Below are 18,552 nucleotides of genomic sequence, written 5' to 3'. Positions count from 1 at the left end.
TGAGAAAAACCCCATAAAAATGGTCCAATTTTCAAACAGTCATAACTCCTACAATACTGAATATATTTCATTGAAATTTTGGGGGGAACTAGAGTTCATGGATACCTACAAAAAAGTGTTAAACAACTTTCCTGTACAACGAAAACCAAATTTATTAAAAATGAAAAATGAATTTTCAAGAAACATCGACAGAGTGCCTAAATTTTACGACGAAAAATAAATTTCAAATCGTTCTGGAAAAATTATTTTCAGTTGCGGGGGTAAATTACAATCATTTTTGGTGAATAGACATATCCCCGAAATCCTGCGCATTTTCGAGAAAAAAATTCAGTAAGGGCGGAACTTTAAATGTTAATAACTTTTTAACGTAGCCTCCATGAACAAATTAGTATTCTTGATTTTCGTCGTATTTTGACCTGTAGAATACCCCATTAAAATTTTTCCCAGGGTTGGTCGAACACCCTGTATGTGTAACGAGAAAAGAAAAATCAAATTCCTTGAATATTAATATAATCACGAGAGCAAGAAAAAAAACATACTAATTTAAAGCAAGTAATTTTATATATTTGTAACAAATAAACCCAAGATAAAAGGTGGAGGTATGTAAATTTATAGAATTAAGATTGAAAGATTCAGTGGATATTGACGCGACGAAGAAATGAAAGGCATTGGAAACGAGAAGTTCGTTTCCGCGATTAAAATCAAGACCGTTTACGCGATTGTGAATCGCGGTGGCCTTGAACAGCCAGTTGATTTTGATCTGACTATACAACGTTAAAGTTTAAACAGGGAACTGGGAGACTGCGGTTCGGTTTCCCGGTTTCCATTACGCGTTTCGTGTCACGTGGGATGGCGGTGGCCCACAATGGCGTTTTCTTTATATCGAGTTTGCAATTTTCACTATTAATACTTTAACAATTTACCATTATGATGCTAGAAAAATTAATTCTCAAGTCAAGACTGTGAGGGAAATAAATTTGGATAGAATTTGTGAATTTTAACAAGGTTACGAAAATAAATACCGAAACAAATTTCAGGTTATGTAACTTGCAATGGTCTAAAATAAAAATTTTTACTTTTGTTGAATATTATATGGCTTTTATCTAGCAGTGAACGTGTTAAGAGGAATATCGTAGTAAAATAGCTCATACTGTGATTAATTGGTGCGTAATCAATAGGTGTAACGCGATTATACTGCGATTATAGTTCACGCGACGCGTAGTTTGATACTTCAGTAATCTAGTTATGGAAAATTATTAATAAATCATTAATTAATAAATCTATTTCGTCAAGAAACGTAAATATTATTAGAAATGTAAATAATTGTTTTTTCGTTACTTTTCGATAAATTTATATTTTGAACTTCGTCGAAATGCTTAGTTTCGAATGATGGATGGTTGGAAGCGGGTATTACGTAACTTCACACGTAACTGGTAACTGTGTACACCTGGGTTTCCCACACGTTGGATGCGTGCAGTGGAAAAAAAAACATGCAAGAATAGGTCTGTGTAAAATAAAAGAATCGAGTAAAAAAAAATCGTATGCATTTTACGGGGGAACTAAAAAACAAACACTGCAAAGTGCGGAACATCGGGAAAAATTGGCAGAAATTCAACAGATTTTTATGACGTGAAGCATTTGCAAATTAATTATTGCGTGTTTTTGCAACCGTTTATAAAGTAAACAAAACGTATATATATCTATATTATTTAACCATGTTATATACATTATTTAAAAACGTTTTACTTTCATTAACAGGGTTGCAAACATATAAATACTTGAATCGTATGCAAATCTAATTCTAATCAATTTGATATATTTATATAACCATTTTCGAGCATATTACCACAGGAAAAATTTATTTATCCGATCCTGAATTCATAGCTGAAGTTTTGTGGTTTAACCTGGAAACACCCTATACAGGGTGTTCGGCCACCTCTAGCAAAAATTTTAATGAGCGATAGTAGAGGCCAAAATAAGACGAAAAACAAGAATACTAATTTGTTGGTGGAAGCTTCGTTAAAAAGTTATTAACGTTTAAAGTGCCGCTCTTACTGAATTTTTTTCTCGAAAATGCGCAAGATTTCGGGGGTATGTCTATTCGCCAAAAATGACTGTAATTGAACCCTACAACCGAAAATAATTTTTCCACAACGATTTGCAATTTTTTAATTTTCTCGAATAATTTCACACCTTCTCTATTTTTTTTCTCGAAAGTGGGCAGGATTTCGTGGGTATGTCTAATGACAAAAACTGATTGTAATTGACCCCCGCAACCGAAAATAATTTTTCCACAACGATTTGCAATTTTTTTTCTCCGTTGAAAAATTTAGGCACCTAATTGGATTTTCAGTAAGGAATTTTTTTCTCGAAAGTGCGTACAATTTCGGAGGTATGTGTAATGATAAAAAATGATTGTAATTGATCCCCGCAACCGAAAATAATTTTTTTAAAACGATTTGAAAAATTTTTTTCGCCGAAAAATTTCAGCACCTACTCGATTTTTTTTCTCGAAAGTAGATAGGATTTCGGAGGTATGTGTACTCACCAAAAATGATTGTAGTTGACCCCCGCAACCGAAAATAATTTTTCCAGAACGATTTGAATTTTTTGAATTTAATTGTTAATAACTTTTTAACGAAGCTTCCATCAACAAATTAGTATTCTTGATTTTCGTCTTATTTTGGCCTCTACTATCGCTCATTAAAATTTTTGCTAGAGGTGGCCGAACACCCTGTATATTCGACTTGAAAAATGTAAAGAAAAGACACGATGAAACTCGCAAGATTGTCTAGAAGAATAAATTACGTTTGTAAATACATATTCTTAGAAGCTCTATCATCTGGGTAATCTATTACGCCGAGGACACTTGAAAAATTGCAACGCGCAAAGTACTTTCCTTATAATTCTTGAAAACTTTTAGATAAAGATCCTTCGTTGATCTCGTCCCTCATTGATAGGGTCGATTTTTCTCGCATTAGTCACCGCGTGCTCAAGTCACTTTACATCCAATTTCTTTTCTATTTCGCGCGAATTAAAATCGAGCGGGGCTCGCTCCGCGTCGGATCGCTTTTCGACAAACTTTCCTCCGCGATAATTTAGCAGTTTAAGTTCGCGAGATAGAAAGAGCGGAAGCGGAGTCGGACAAAAAGGTCGAATTTTTTTCTCCCCCCTGGGATGGAAATTTAAATCGTTTGAAGTAGCTTACCCGAACGTCCGCCATATGTCGAAGCACATGATGTTCAGCCAAGAGAAAGTCGACAGGAATGAGAAATACATGACGATTCCTGAAATCAAAAAATGGTTTCGTATATTGTTTTTGGATTCTGAATTAGTGATGTGTAATTAATCAAATGCAATTTTGTTGGATTTTTAAATTGTTTCTTAGCACGAAAGAGTTATGTTCGTCAAATTGTATCGAACCTTTCATAGTCTATCATATTTCAAGATACGTTACAAATTTTAAAAAAATATGGACAAAATAGAAAATCTACAGGAAAATGTGTACTTGCTTAGCACAAAGCAATCGTGTTCATCAAATTGCATCAGATCTATCATATTGCAAGATACATAATAAACTTCCTGACAGATGAAATAATTACTAATAGAAAAATTACAGAAAAGTGTGTACTTGCTAAAATTCATGTGACTGAAAGATAAGATGTTTAAAAAAAATCAGGAACTAATACTGAGAAAAAGTAATTATTTATTTCTTCTGTAATGTGAATTACCGAATTTATTCTCGAATAATAAGGGGGGTTTTTCCAAGAAGTTCTATGACCAAAATATTTCAAGAAATTCGTTTTTAATAAACCAAACTTGGAATCTACGTTCGTGTGACTGTACGTATAAAACAAGAGAAGTCTGAGAATAACTCGTGAAGATGATTCGTTTGAACGTAATCGTACGCAGGCTGAAACGATGCACCGTCCACGTTGTATATTTACAGTTATAAAACATAAATAACCCGGTGTGGGAAATGACGTCCAACTACTGATTTACGCCAACGATGTTTCATTTTCGTTTCAGTAATGTCATAACGCGACTGAAGTGTTCAAACATTAAATATGATTTCTGTTCGATGGACCAAGAGTAATTGGAAATTGCACGGTAGATCATCATGATTAGTTATAATTATAAGTATTAGGTCGTCCCATATGTTCGTACCGATTTTTCTACTGCAACTTGAAGTAATATTTTAAACATGTAAGGAAGGCATCCTTAGTCTGTTTGAATGTGGCGCGTGAGTAGTATGTCGCGATCTCCATACGTGGCGCTAGAGTGACGAGTCGAGGGAGATGTGCCACGAGGGTAAATGCGACATTTATTTGAAAGAGTGATTAGTGTACAAGAAGGGTGTGAATAAGAACATTGAATGTTGTTGTATAATGTACTATTTATCGGTAGGTTGGTGGTGTAAAATAAGTAGAAGTGTTCTCTGTAAAAACAAAGACTTTTATTAAATTCAACGCAATGCAATATGACTACTTAATGAATTGACAGTCAATTCTACCTGTAAAAACAAAGAAACAACATTCAATGTTCTTATTTACACCCTTCTTGTACACTAATCACTCTTTCAAATAAATGTCGCATTTACCCTCGTGGCACATCTCCCTCGACTCGTTACTCTAGCGCCACGTATGGAGATCGCGACATACTACTCACGCGCCACATTCAAACAGACTAAGGATGCCTTCCTTACAAACATATGATGGAATTTTATGAAAAATAGTAACCCCCTTCTCGTTCAACAACTCCTTCCCCTTCTTTTGGCAAAGCCATTGTATCGTCGCTCCAAAACTTGCTGGATATTTTATTCAAATTTAGTTTAACGCTTTTCATTAAAACGTTGACATTTTCAAATTGTTTATCCACTAATAATCCTAGAGATTGTTATATTTTATATCTTATAAGATTCGGTTTTATCATATCCTAACAGAAATATTTACGCAATCAGGCTCTACCACGATTAAGAGAATTTTGTTCCATAAGCTAGTGTGGATTCCAAACTTCGAACTTTGACACAATATCTATTTGTGTCAAATTTCTATGAATTGTTGATGTTACTATGTTTGAAATTTCAGAAATCACCTAAACTGACAAATTTTCTTTGTTTTTTATTCGATTACAAATTTTATCCTCATCAATTTCAGAATATTGAACGGCACGTACTTATGGGACGACCTAATATATATAGCAACCGAGGAGTCGGTCGAGCGCTTGTGAGAGCGCGACCCCTCTGGTGGCGTGCATGGGAGGCGACGCCACACGCCCTACCAAGGTGATGACGTTGAGGATTGGCTTGACCAATCCTCCCATCAGTTAGTTTTCGTCACCTTGGTAGGAAGAGTCGAGGTTAGGTTAAGGGTAGTAGTATTTTATTCAAATTTAGTTTAACGCTTTCCATTAAAACGTTGACATTTTCAAATTGTTCATCCACTAATAAGCCTGGAGATTGTTATATATTATATCTTATAAGATTCGGTTTTATTATATGCTAACAGAAATATTTACGCAATCAGGCTCTACCACGATTAAGAGAATTTTGTTCCATAAGCTAGTGTGGATTCCAAACTTCGAACTTTGACACAATATCTATTTGTTTCAAATTTCTATGAATTGTTGATGTTGCTATGTTTGAAATTTCAGAAATCACCTAAACTGACAAATTTTCTTTGTTTTTTATTCGATTACAAATTTTATCCTCATCAATTTCAGAATATTGAACGGCACGAACTTATGGGACGACCTAATACATGCACATAGTAGATAGTAATGGTGCAATAACATACCCAGTATTGTACAATATTTAGAGCCTCCATTTGTATTATGAGGAGTCCGCGTCGGTGTCAACCAAGGCATTATGGCAAGACAAACGTAAGACATTAGGAGGCTCGCAGCGTGGCACATCAAGGTTTTTCCATGCAGATTTTGAAGTGCGGGCAAACAAATGTACACCAACAACGTCAACAGCAGAAAAAAGCAACTTATCATCTCCAGGATGCTATTAACTTTGAATCTGAAATCACTAACCAGAAGAACAACATTCGATGATGCTTTATGACATTTCATTTAATACGCGATGCATTAAACATATACAATTACTCACAAAATTGAGCGTACACCTATGTAGTTAATAAAAACTGGTGGGAAAATGAAGGGGGTTTGCTGAAATTTTTCGGCTTAAAAAAAATTTCAAATTGTTCTGGAAAAATTATGTTTAGCTAGAGGGGTCATTTACAATAATTTTTGGTGAATAGACGTACCCTCGAATTCCTACGCACTTTCGAGAAAAAAATTCTTTACCGAAAATACATTCTCTGATCATAAATGAAATTTCATGTCTAATCACTTTAAATTTCATGCGTATGTTTAAGACGTCATAACTCCTAAATGAATTGGACGATTTTAATTTTTCAAAATGCAAACAACGCGTATTTTAGTCAAGAATATGTAGAAATTCTGAGAATATTGGAAAAGGTGTTCCTTAACACCATAAAGTTAGGAAAATCCCATAAAAGTAGACCAATTTTGAAACGGTCATAACTCCTACAATAGTCAATGGATTTAATTATAAAAATAACAATGGAACAAATGTTTCGATAGATGTTGAAACAGTTTCGTTTAACGCGTAATTCGTCGAGGTTCTCTAACACGTTCACTGCCAGATCAAAACCGTACAATATTCTGCAAAAGTAAAATTTTAATTTCAGACCATTGTAAGCTACATAACCTAAACGACAATGTTAAGTCCTAGAGGAGTTTACTGACCCAAGAGCGTACAGCATATGCTATACACCGTTGGAAAGGTCTCGCCAAGGCGAATCGACTGATACCATTTTTAACTTCGATATCATATCAGTAGGATTCAGTATTCACATCATTATGTTTCGTTCAATCAATAAAATGTCACTCCATTCACTATTGTAAGTGACGCATTAGTCTGAATACTAACCTGCACATTCCCAACTCATACCTGCGAATCGTCTATCATGAATATACTATGTTCATGAAAACCAACTGATCCGTTGACGATTTCGCCCTGGGCATTTGGAACGGGGCCCATGCGGCAAACGCAGGCCCAACACGGCACTGAAATGAAGATGGCGGGGCACATTTGCCGTCCCAATCTGCTAGAGTATCGCTTACACCCCTCGGTTTTTCCTCAGGTGCCTACTCGAGGTCCCTCGGGTCGGATGGGCTTTTACTACCGGTTTCTTTTGTTCAAAACCGCAAAATCTCGAACTTTGAGGCCATTTTTCGACATTATCCCATCTGATATCGAAGTTAAAAATGGTATCAGTCGATTCGCCTTGGCGAGACCTTTCCAACGGTGTATAGCATATGCTGTACGCTCTTGGGTCAGTAAACCCCTCTAGGACTTAACATTGTCCTTTGTTTCGCTACTTATTTTTGTAACCTTGTTAAAATTCACAAATTCTATCCAAATTTATTTCCCTCATCGTCTTAACTTGAGAATTAATTTTTCTAGTATCATAATTGTAAATCTTGTCATCCACATATGGGTGACGTGGCAGTCAAAGTGCTAATCAAGGCTGATTTCGCCATTATTTCATGTTTCTTTAATAAATCTCGATTCCGTGCGCCGAGTGCACGTGGTTTTGAGGGAATAGCAACCCTGATAAAACGAATTACTTCGACTTCCTCGGAGAACGTTAGGAACGCGAAATTTCCCCTGGTAAAATGAACTTTATCTCGTCGTTCCTAAGCAGAGTCTGGTACTAAGAAACGTCCTCGCTACAAAGGGAATCGTGTCTGCACGTAAGTATTCTCATTATCACGAGCTCCGAATATAAATTGACTCATTCCGACTATTGCCTTGTCTTCTCGGCATTAACAACTTCATTAACGTTGGTTGATCTTTATTTACGTCCGAAATTAAGGAAATTTTATAATCTCGTCGTGATTTCCTTCGCGCAACTCGATCGACCTGACTAATTTTTTTAATAAAATCGTTTGTTACGAATGTATCGTAAAAGTTTGTTTATCTTTATCCTGGAATACAATCGACTGAAGAATACTTACAAATGTCACACAACTTTAAACGTTTGAAACGTTTAAAGAACGTGGATATTACCAGAAGAGAAGATAAATATGCCCCTGGTGACCAGAAGTGGACTTAATTTCATGATTGAATAACATTGTTATCAAATAATGTTCAGTGTTCTTGTTTGGATTCTTACGGAGTTCTTAAGATGTTCTAACTGTTCTTGAAATGTTCTAATCTGGAGAGTCCTATGCCCCACAAATATATACAGATTCCAAAATAGGTGGAGACATTGTGTATTCAATTAAATCCCTATTCATCCCTCGTGGGCCAGTCCTCAGATATTCAAAATCCCGCCCACTAAGGGTGGTACAGGGGTGAGTGTCCGCGGTCCCAAGGGGCAGGTATGGTCCCAAAGTACGGTGCTTAATGGGTTTATGATACGGCAATTTTCTTTGTACTATGAGGTCCTTGCCAAATAGCTAATTCAGTAATTTAAAATAACATTAATTAAATGAGAGGTATGCTAATAACTGTTGGGATTCCCAACAACGATTAAGTCGGAGTTCTCCGTCGACTGTCGTCAAGTGCGGACGCGGTTATCGTGCTAGAGTAAACACTACTGACCTCGAGTAGCCTGTCGCGTTCTCTTGTTCGGATATAAAATTTTTCAGTTAGTAAAGTGTTGCAAATTGTGGAAATTAGATCAGTGAATACATGAATAGTTGTTGCTCTCGCAACAACGACATTAGAATGACCTCTGACTACAGGAGTCATTCTGTCAAACCTGCAACCCAATGTTCCAGTACGGAAAGTTCTAAACCAGCTAGTTACGCATCAGTCACGCAGATTAATATGTTTCCCAAAAAGGAACAAGCGATCATTATGGAAGCCTAAAACGGAATTGAACTCAAAGATTATATCAAAGCTGTTGGAAATCTAACAAGTCCGGCAAATATTCGGTTCGCATCTAGAATTTCAAACAACAGAATTTGCATCTTTCTGGCCACCAAGGACATAGCCGACCAACTGACTAACAAGTATACAAAGATTATTATAGCAAATCAACATATAGAACTTCGACCTCTATTAGTCAAACATAGAAGAATTATCTTCTCAAACGTTTATCCTACGATACCACATGTCCTGATTGAAGAAGTGCTCGACAAACTCAAAGTTAGACGAGAATCCTCTGTATCTTTCTTAAGGGCTGGTTTGTCTGATCAAGGTTATACCCACATTCTTAGTTTCCGGCGACAAGTCTTCATCCATCCGGATGATGTTAACAAAATTCCTGATTCTATCCAAATAAATCACGAAAATACTACTTATTGGATCTATCCATCTGCCGATAATTTGAAATGCTTTATATGCAAACAAGATGGACATCGTGCTAAAGACTGTCCAACTAATGAAGACAATAAAAATAAAACTGCTGACATCGAAAATAACACAACTCAAAATCTGACTGAAACAATAAGCACTGTAGAAGTTTCTACGCCAAATGCTATTTCGAACAAGGTCTCCCCAGCTGGGTATCTTATGGAATATACAGTTGAAGAACCTAAAACCATCGCAGTCAAGCGAACCAGATCTGAGGTAAGCACGACTGTTTCAGAGAAATCGATTGAACCGATCGCAGACCAACCAAATATGAAAGAACCGATGGAAATGCCATCCAAAAAACCAAAGAAACTGAAGAAAGCCAAAGTTGCAGACGTCCCAGTAAAATCACTCGAAGAAATGCTGTGTCCTCTCAAAGATGTTCTTGATAATCCCGATTCTTCGATAAATTACATAGAATTTAAAAGTTTTATGGAGAAAGCTCATGGATCGGCCGCTGCGAGAGAAATTGCTGATGAGTATACTAACAACATAGATGAACTGATATCTCTTATGGAGAAATTATATCCTCTTCTTAAAGAGAGGTGCATAAAACATAGATTCTCCCGCATCATGAATAGGTTAAGGAAGCCGTTGTCGACTGAACCCTCGTCACCATACCCCACCTCGTCTGAAGAAGATGACAATTTTCAACCAACAAATATTGATTAGACAAACTTAACGAATGACTACTAAAATTATCCAGTGGAACATAAACGGCTTAAGGACACATTATGAATATCTCCAGAAACTCATAGCTGATAATGATGCTGATATCGTTTGCATTCAAGAAACTAATTTCAAGGAGTCTAGCTGCACCAAAATAAAAAACTTTGATATTTTGTACAGAAACAGAAGACATTGTCTCTCTGCAAGTGGTGGAGTGGCCATTTACATCAAAGACTACTTATTCAAAACCAATATCTCTGTCGATACCAATTTAGAAGCAGTGGCAGCCACCCTTTTTTTAGCAAACAGATTAATTACAATTTGCAATGTCTACATTCCAGTCAGTCATCACTTACAATCTAAAGAACTATCTGAACTACTAAATCAGCTTCCCAAACCTTGCATTATCATAGGTGATTTTAATTGTCACAATAGCCTCTGGGGATCAGATAAAACCGACCAAAGAGGTAAACTTATTGAGAAGTTTCTTGATGATAATGATCTGCTCCTTCTTAATAAAAAGGACCCCACACACTTCAACGTGGCATCGGGCAAGTTGAGCTGCATTGATCTTTCTATTGCCTCTCCTGGCATTGCGGATCTACTTGACTGGCAAGTCTCCTCTGAGCTTCTGGATAGTGATCACTTTCCGATTTTCTTAAATATAGAATGCAATACTATCGTTGGGAATATCAACTCCCCCAGATGGAAATTTCGCAAAGCTGACTGGGCTATGTTTCAATCATTAATTGATAACAGTATCGATGGGCTTGAAACACCAAACGAATCAAATGCTTGTCACATCAGCATGCTAGTCCAAAATTTTACCGACGTAATCTCACAAGCAGCTTCTCGATCTATACCCCAAACAAGAAATAATAAACAGAAGAAAAACGTTCCTTGATGGAATAATGATTGTGAAGCAGCTATCAAGGAATACAAACACTCTCTTAATGTTTACAGACGTCATAATACCGAATTAAATAAAATTAACTACCGGAGACATCGGGCTATCGCAAGAAAAATCATTAGGCAGAGCAAAAAACAATCGTGGATTAATTATGTTTCCAAACTGAATCACAATGCCCCTTCTTCCGAAGTTTGGAAAAAGCTAAAACATATCAACGGGAATTTGAAGCACCTTGATATCAGGACTGTCATCACATCGGATAACTTACTAATTTCCAATCCGGTTGACATAGCAAGCTGCTTCGCCAGAACCTTTGCTAATAATTCAAGTGACAGCAATTTTAATCAAGATTTTCGTAGTTTCAAACAGACTTTCCTGGAAGAGGTATCTAATGATACACGACACGAAATGTCTGATTCGGTACCTGAGATAAATGTAAAAATTAGCATCGGAGAACTACAGGAATCTCTGCACAAGTGCAAAAACTCCAGTCCCGGACCTGATATGTTACCGAATATTTTCATTAAGAAACTCTCCATAAAAGCACTAAATTACCTATTAGACCTATTTAACTGCATATGGTGTAATAACGTCTTTCCAAAGCAATGGAGTGAAGCGATTGTAGTGCCAATTCCCAAGCCAGACAAAAATAGAAACCACATTGGAAGCTATAGACCTATCGCTTTAACGTGTTGTTTATGCAAATTAATGGAAAGAATTATAAATAAGCGACTCAGATGGTTTCTGGAAAGAAACAAACTTCTATCTATCCACCAAAGTGGGTTTAGGCATCGTCGTAGTACATTGGACAGCCTTGTCACCTTGGAATTCAGCATTTGTGAAGCTTTTGCGAATAAACATCATCTTATCGCTACTTATATGCATTGTGTTAGGAATGATATCTTTGAAAGAAGCCCCGCTTTTTTGTTCAATAGGAAGCAGCAAAGCGTATTAACAAGAATACGAATTGGCCATACCAATTTTTCCCATGTGCATCTGATAAAAAAAGAGGACTGTCCAATGTGCATCAATTGTAATTTAAGGAACTCGATTCACCACATCATCTCGTCGTGCCCGGTGTATGAGAGTGAAAGAAGACATTTTGAAGTGAATGAAGACTCCAAAGAGCTTACTAGAACTTTCAATTCATGTGGAAAACTGCTTAAATTTTTGAAACATGTAAACCTTTTCCATTTAATTTAATTTTGGTCCAATGTGGTATAATTTAGTTTGACGGTTTCCTTATGGCATCTTGTGTCTGTACTTGTGTACTTTGCGTGGTTGCTAATGACCCATTTGGGTTGATGCAACCTTAAAAATTAAATATATATATATAACGATTAAGTCAGAAGAGGCCTGAAAATCATAGACAACATCACCGAAGCAGCCACTTCACCCTTGTTCCAGAACATACTACTATTATTCTGCAAAACCATCGAAATTCTGGGCAATCTATGAAGACTACTACACCACCCTCGTTAATCCTATAAATTTTCCTCCACAAGTTTCCAACCAAATAACTACCATAGACAGATAAATCTTGTTGTTGATGCGACTCTAAACTCGTGAAAGAAAAAAAACAAAAAAAAATATTTCGATATTCGTGTTTCAGGTGATGAAAACTACCCTAAACATTTTAAAAGAAATATAATATTTTGTTAAAAGTTTCTGAAAGTAACGGAGATGGAAGAGGGCATCGAATATGGAGCTTTATTAGAAACGAAATATTCCATTTGCCAGCTTCAAGAACCAGCATCGATGGTTTCGAATCGTGAAATCGGAATAACCAATTGCGTCGGGAACAGATGCGCGCAGCATGAAAAATCGCAGCAAATAATCGGAAAAGATGCACGCTAGAAAAGATGAATATTCAAACGAATATGGGAGCCGTTTCGTTACGACTTGTCCTGGTCAATGGCCATTTTACATTCATCAGACAGATGGACTTGCGCCATTGTTATTTATTCTTCGGCTTGGGAATACAAGAGTGTGCACAATGTCCGTATCACTGGCACACAACTTGGCCATTTGGCATTGTTACAGGCACTGCATACCGTCTATAATTATTCCAACGATTCCACGTGCTGAGAAACGAAACCATCACATTTTCGATACGAATGCACACATTAGTTTTTAACATTCATCTTCAAATAACTTGAGTCGGTAATTAGCAAGAAAGAAAATATTATTTCTGTCGCCAAAAAACACAAACACACAAAGTGGAATAAAGTGATCAATAAAAATTACGTATAAACTTTTGAAAAGATCGTAGCAAAGGAGACACTTTAATCTTCGAATTCATAGTGAGTTTGGATGAGTACAAAAAGTCAGCTTAGGAATATGAAAATAGATATAACCTTTAAAATAATCAGAAGATTTGCTTCGAATGATTGTAATTAAAATATTAACATCCTTTTGGGCAAGAGTTCTAATATTTATAGCCTGGTATTGTATACAGGGTGTTCGGCCACCTCTAGCAAAAATTTTAAGAGCGATAGTAGAGGCCAAAATAAGACGAAAATCAAGAATACTAATTTGTTGATGTAAGCTTCGTTAAAAAGTTATTAACAATTAAATTCAAAAATTTCAAATCGTTCTGGAAAAATTATTTTCGGTTGCGGGGGTCAACTACAATCATTTTTGGTGAGTACACATACCTCCGAAATCCTATCTACTTTCGAGAAAAAAATCGAGTAGGTGCTGAAATTTTTCGGCGAAAAAAATTTTTCAAATCGTTTTAAAAAAATTATTTTCGGTTGCGGGGATCAATTACAATCATTTTTTATCATTACACATAACTCCGAAATTGTACGCACTTTCGAGAAAAAAATTTCTTACTGAAAATCCAATTAGGTGCCTAAATTTTTCAACGGAGAAAAAAAATTGCAAATCGTTGTGGAAAAATTATTTTCGGTTGCGAGGGTCAATTACAATCAGTTTTTGTAATTAGACATACCCACGAAATCCTGTCCACTTTCGAGAAAAAAAATAGAGAAGGTGTGAAATTATTCGAGAAAATTAAAAAATTGCAAATCGTTGTGAAAAAATTATTTTCGGTTGTAGGGTTCAATTACAGTCATTTTTGGTGAATAGACATACCCCCGAAATCTTGCGCATTTTCGAGAAAAAAATTCTGTAAGAGCGGCACTTTAAACGTTAATAACTTTTTAACGAAGCTTCCACCAACAAATTAGTATTCTTGATTTTTGTCTTATTTTGGCCTCTACTATAGCTCATTAAAATTTTTGCTAGAGGTGGCCGAACACCCTGTATAACCAACATCGAATTGATCCACTGTAACTGGTCGACGATAAATTGTGAATAGTCTGCGATAGGTTTCAAATGGCAACGGTATTCAGCACTATTTAATTACAACTGAAATATTGTCCGGCTGTAATCGAGGCGATATTGCGAATATTCCATTTATTTACTGATGTAAATTCGCCATTTGTATTAAAACGTTGATAGTTCCCCATTATTCCAGCTTTTGCTGTGAATATTGATAAATCTTCGGGACAATTATACGATTATGACGATTATACAGGGTGTTCGGTCATCCCTAGGAAAAAGGGGGTCGAATAAGGGGGTCAAATGTGACCCCAAACCGAATTGAACGAACGATGGGTCATTCGATAGCTTATCCAAAAAAAACCCTCTGTGCCAATTTTTAACTTGAAATCTCGACCGTGGGGGTAGTAATGGGGTGAAAACGAAAATCATGTTTTTGTACAATTTCTCTTGACCTATCGAGTAAAAAAATGTAAAAAAATTCAGAGATATTTTGGGTACCGGGGAACATATTTTGGGAGATTTTCAGATTTTTTGATTGTAGAACCAGATAGTAAAAAATAAAAAACCACAAAAAATACCGAAAAATGTCGATTAGGTATTGAAGGAGGTCCGGAACTACTTTTATATTTTTACAGTAAACAGGTATTGCTATTACTATTATTCTCAATTTTTTTCAGATTTTTCATTTTGGTGCGCCGCAGTGAAAAAAAATAAAAACCGATTTTTTCCTCATTTTCTGCTTATTAGAGTAACTTACACGTTGAATTTTTATGCATTCTTCAATATATGAGTGTTTTGTAGATTGTTTAACGTTTCTACACTAAGCAGAATTACATAACAATTGAAATAAATAAAATAAAGCCAACTATTGGGTGCATATAACCTAAAAAATCACCGATTTTTATAATGGCGTCGATGGCGCAGCGTTGGAGTGTTCGACTGAGGAACTACTGGAAGTTTTTTTTACCATAAGTTCGAGTCTCTCTTCTGGACTTAGTATTTTTTTTTCTTCATTATTTTTTTTTCAAATTCTAACTATATAACAATGTTTTATATTTATTTATATGTTCTAAAAGTATTTTACAAATATTTTAACCTGTAATATGTATAAATATAATTTTTGAGCATTTTTGCGTCTTTATTTTTTTTTGTCATCCACGATTATTATTTAACATTTCTTACACTGAAATTAATTTGAAATGGAAGATTCTAGAGGCTAAAATAAGACGAAAATCAAGAACACCAATTTTTTAATTGAGGCTTCGTTAAAAAGTTATTAACGTTTAAAGTTCCTTACCGATCAGAAATTTTTTGAAATCATTCTAAAAAAATTATTTTCAGTTGCGTGGGATAATTGCAATCATTTTTGGTGAATAAACATAACACCGAATTTCTACGCACTTTCGAGAAAAAAATTCTTCACCGAAAATATAATGTCTGACCATAAATGAAATTTCATGCGTATCTTTAAAACGTCATAACTTCTGAACGGATCGAAGGATTTTAATGTTTCAAAAGGCAAACGACGCGTATTTTGGTGGAGAATATGTAGAAATTTTAACAATATTGAAAAAGTTGTTCCTTGACCCCGTAAAATGAGAAAAACCCCATAAAAATGGTCCAATTTTCAAACAGCCATAACTCCTACAATAGTGAATGTATTTCAATGAAACTTTTTTCTGAATTAGAGCTCATGGACACCTACAAAAAAGTATTAAACAACTTTTCCGTACAGCGTCAAACAAACTTATTAAAAATGAAAAACGAATTTTTAAGAAAAATCGACTTGCTGAAATTTTTCGGCAAAAAATAAAATTTCAAATTGTTCTGGAAAAATTATTTTTAGCTAGAGGGGTAATTTACAATAATTTTTGGTGAATAGACGTACTCCCGAATTCTCACTCATGTTCGAGAAAAAAATTCTTTACCGAAAATACAATGGCTGGCCATAAATGAAATACAATAAAAAAAATATTTTCAGTTGCAGGGGTCAATTACAAGAATTTTTGGTGAACAGACAAACCTCAAAAATCCTACGCAATTTCGAGAAAAAAAATTCCTGTAAATGCTGAAAATTTTGGATAAAAAAAGAATTTCGAATCGTCTTCGAAAAATTATTTTTAGTTGCAGGGGTCAATTACAAGCATTTTTGATAAACAGACATATCCCCAAAATCCTACGCACTTGTGAGAAAGAAATTCGTGTAGGTGGACAAATTTTATTAATTAATAACTTTTTAACGAAGCCCCAATTAATAAATTGATAATCTTGATTTTCATCTTATTTTGGCCTCTAGAATCTCCCATTAAAATTTTTCCCAGTGTTAATCGAACCCCCTGTATATAATTTTTTTTTACTCTTAACCTTCTGTTTTATTCCCTATAAAAGAAAAATCAAACATGCCTGAGGAGAGAACATCGTAGTAAAAGATAACTAATTTTATTCTCCGCGCCCACGATTGAAATTAAAGCCGGGGAAAAGTTTCTGGGAATCCGAGCAGTTCGATTCGATAGAAGCCTCGAGTCTATCGATAAATACGCCGGGTTAGAAACGAAATGTAGAATTTTATCCAGAATGATTCATTCACACGCTGACGTTCGCTCGGACCACACACATTCCGTCGAACAGAGACCGACGAATACGAAAGTTTCAGCCAGAGCCTCTATTGAATCTCTCGAATCTCAACTGGCTTTACTTGTTTAAACTTTGCGAAGTCAAACAAACTGGTTCGGGAGGCAATAAATGGCAGCCATTCATTGGCTTAAAAGTTTCAAACACACTGATTGATGCGCGCGGAAGACGCGGCAAAGCGAACGACTTCAAATTGGATACAGTTCTTTTTTTAGTTTCTCTCCATCGACGTTCTGATAGAATGCACGGCTAATAATCGACAGAATTTTTTGTCGTCTCGAGGAGTTCGAACTTCGTCAAGATTACGCGTACAGGTTATTCCATGAAACGTCTAGAGATTCAAAAAAATGGACAAACTGGACTTCTTTCTCTCTCGAGGAACGTTGAACCATTGAATATTTCTATTTTCATGATTATAGATGTCGTGTACGTCGCGACAACGGTGGAAATTGTTGGCTCACGACGAAGTATAAAATGCTGGTTAGTTTAATAATTTATTTATTGTGAAGCGCGATTGAAATCCACGGCGAGTTCCTTTACAAAACGTCTGCTCGGAATTTTGGAGTAACCTCATTCGGATTTTAGAGTCCCCTATTTGTAGCTCGCAGTCTACCTTATATATCTAATTTTAATGGGTGGAGACGCCGGAATCGGAATGGAAAAGTGGTTTATCAGGCATTGGCTAGTTGGGAAAAATGTAGGCTGGGACCTAGGAAAAGGAGTGGAGGCGTGCATAATGCTGTTTTGGAAAAGGACAGTCGGTTAAGAGGACACCAGGGTGAATGAAAACATATTGGAAATATGGTTGGTCGAGCGGCGCCTCCAATGACCTAGCCGACGTCTGGCCTTAAGAATACCACTTGCTCAGACGCAGAAAAATGCCTAATAAAGAGGCGGTCAAATGGTTGGGCCTACCCTAAGTGGTATATTATGTCACGACGGGGCGCTCGAGGGTCTGCGACGCAACAATAGAGGTGCTATTCACGAATCCATGAAAGGACCCAGCACAGATCTTATGAAAAATGGCACCCTGGTTAAATTAGCTGAACTTTTGGTATGATGTACTTCATTATGTCTTGATGAAAAGTTCCAATGGGCCCAAGCTCGTAAATTGAACAGTTTCCGAGATACAGGGGATCAAATGTCAATAATAATTGCGCCTTATTCCAGACTACCACGTTTGAACATATCTGAGTGTAAAAAGCACTGTTGTACACTGTCCATTTATTTAACCCCCTAAAACTCAATAGCAGTACTGTAGGCCCTTAAATATTACAGTCGCCGCGGAATGTATGTTGACACGTCTCAAAAGTGTATATTTTCTATTTCAAATCAATAATTTAGGAATTAATCGAAAATATATATTAGGCATGTTATTTAATATAATACCAAATAGTATGTGTAGCACCAAAGAGGACATAAAGTTTATAATAATGACAGAAAAAATTAAATAACTTATTTATCGATTGCGGAAAGTATGTTGACAGCATCGAAAGATTCGTAATTGAGTGTATACTTAACAATAAAACAACATAATTAATATGAAGTTCGATACCCTTTGTTTCTTCCGACCTCTATAAGTCTTCTAGGCATACTTTCAAACAATTTATTTATAACATTTTCATCGATACTGTTCCAAGCACTCGGTAGTGCTTGT

The 18,552-nt window shown here is 35.8% G+C and overlaps 1 protein-coding gene across 3 annotated transcripts in view; it reads right to left on the bottom strand.

Annotated features, from left to right (window-relative positions):
- LOC122403620 (G-protein coupled receptor Mth2) overlaps positions 1-18,552 on the bottom strand; it is a 141,210-nt gene that overhangs the window by 43,760 nt on the left and 78,898 nt on the right. For all 3 annotated transcript variants that reach the window (XM_043407236.1, XM_043407235.1, XM_043407238.1), the window contains 2 exons: positions 5,796-6,031; positions 3,209-3,287 (listed from right to left, as the gene is read on the bottom strand). In XM_043407236.1, coding sequence (XP_043263171.1) covers positions 3,209-3,287; positions 5,796-6,031 — 315 coding nt within the window. The remainder of the gene's footprint in view (positions 1-3,208; positions 3,288-5,795; positions 6,032-18,552) is intronic.

The sequence above is a fragment of the Colletes gigas genome, unplaced genomic scaffold (genome assembly GCF_013123115.1).
Source record: "Colletes gigas isolate AHSC1104 unplaced genomic scaffold, ASM1312311v1 Colletes_gigas_Sc00064, whole genome shotgun sequence".
NCBI classification, from domain to species: domain Eukaryota; kingdom Metazoa; phylum Arthropoda; class Insecta; order Hymenoptera; family Colletidae; genus Colletes; species Colletes gigas.
Note: the sequence above shows the minus strand (reverse complement) of the source record. Positions and strands in the feature narration are given on the sequence as shown.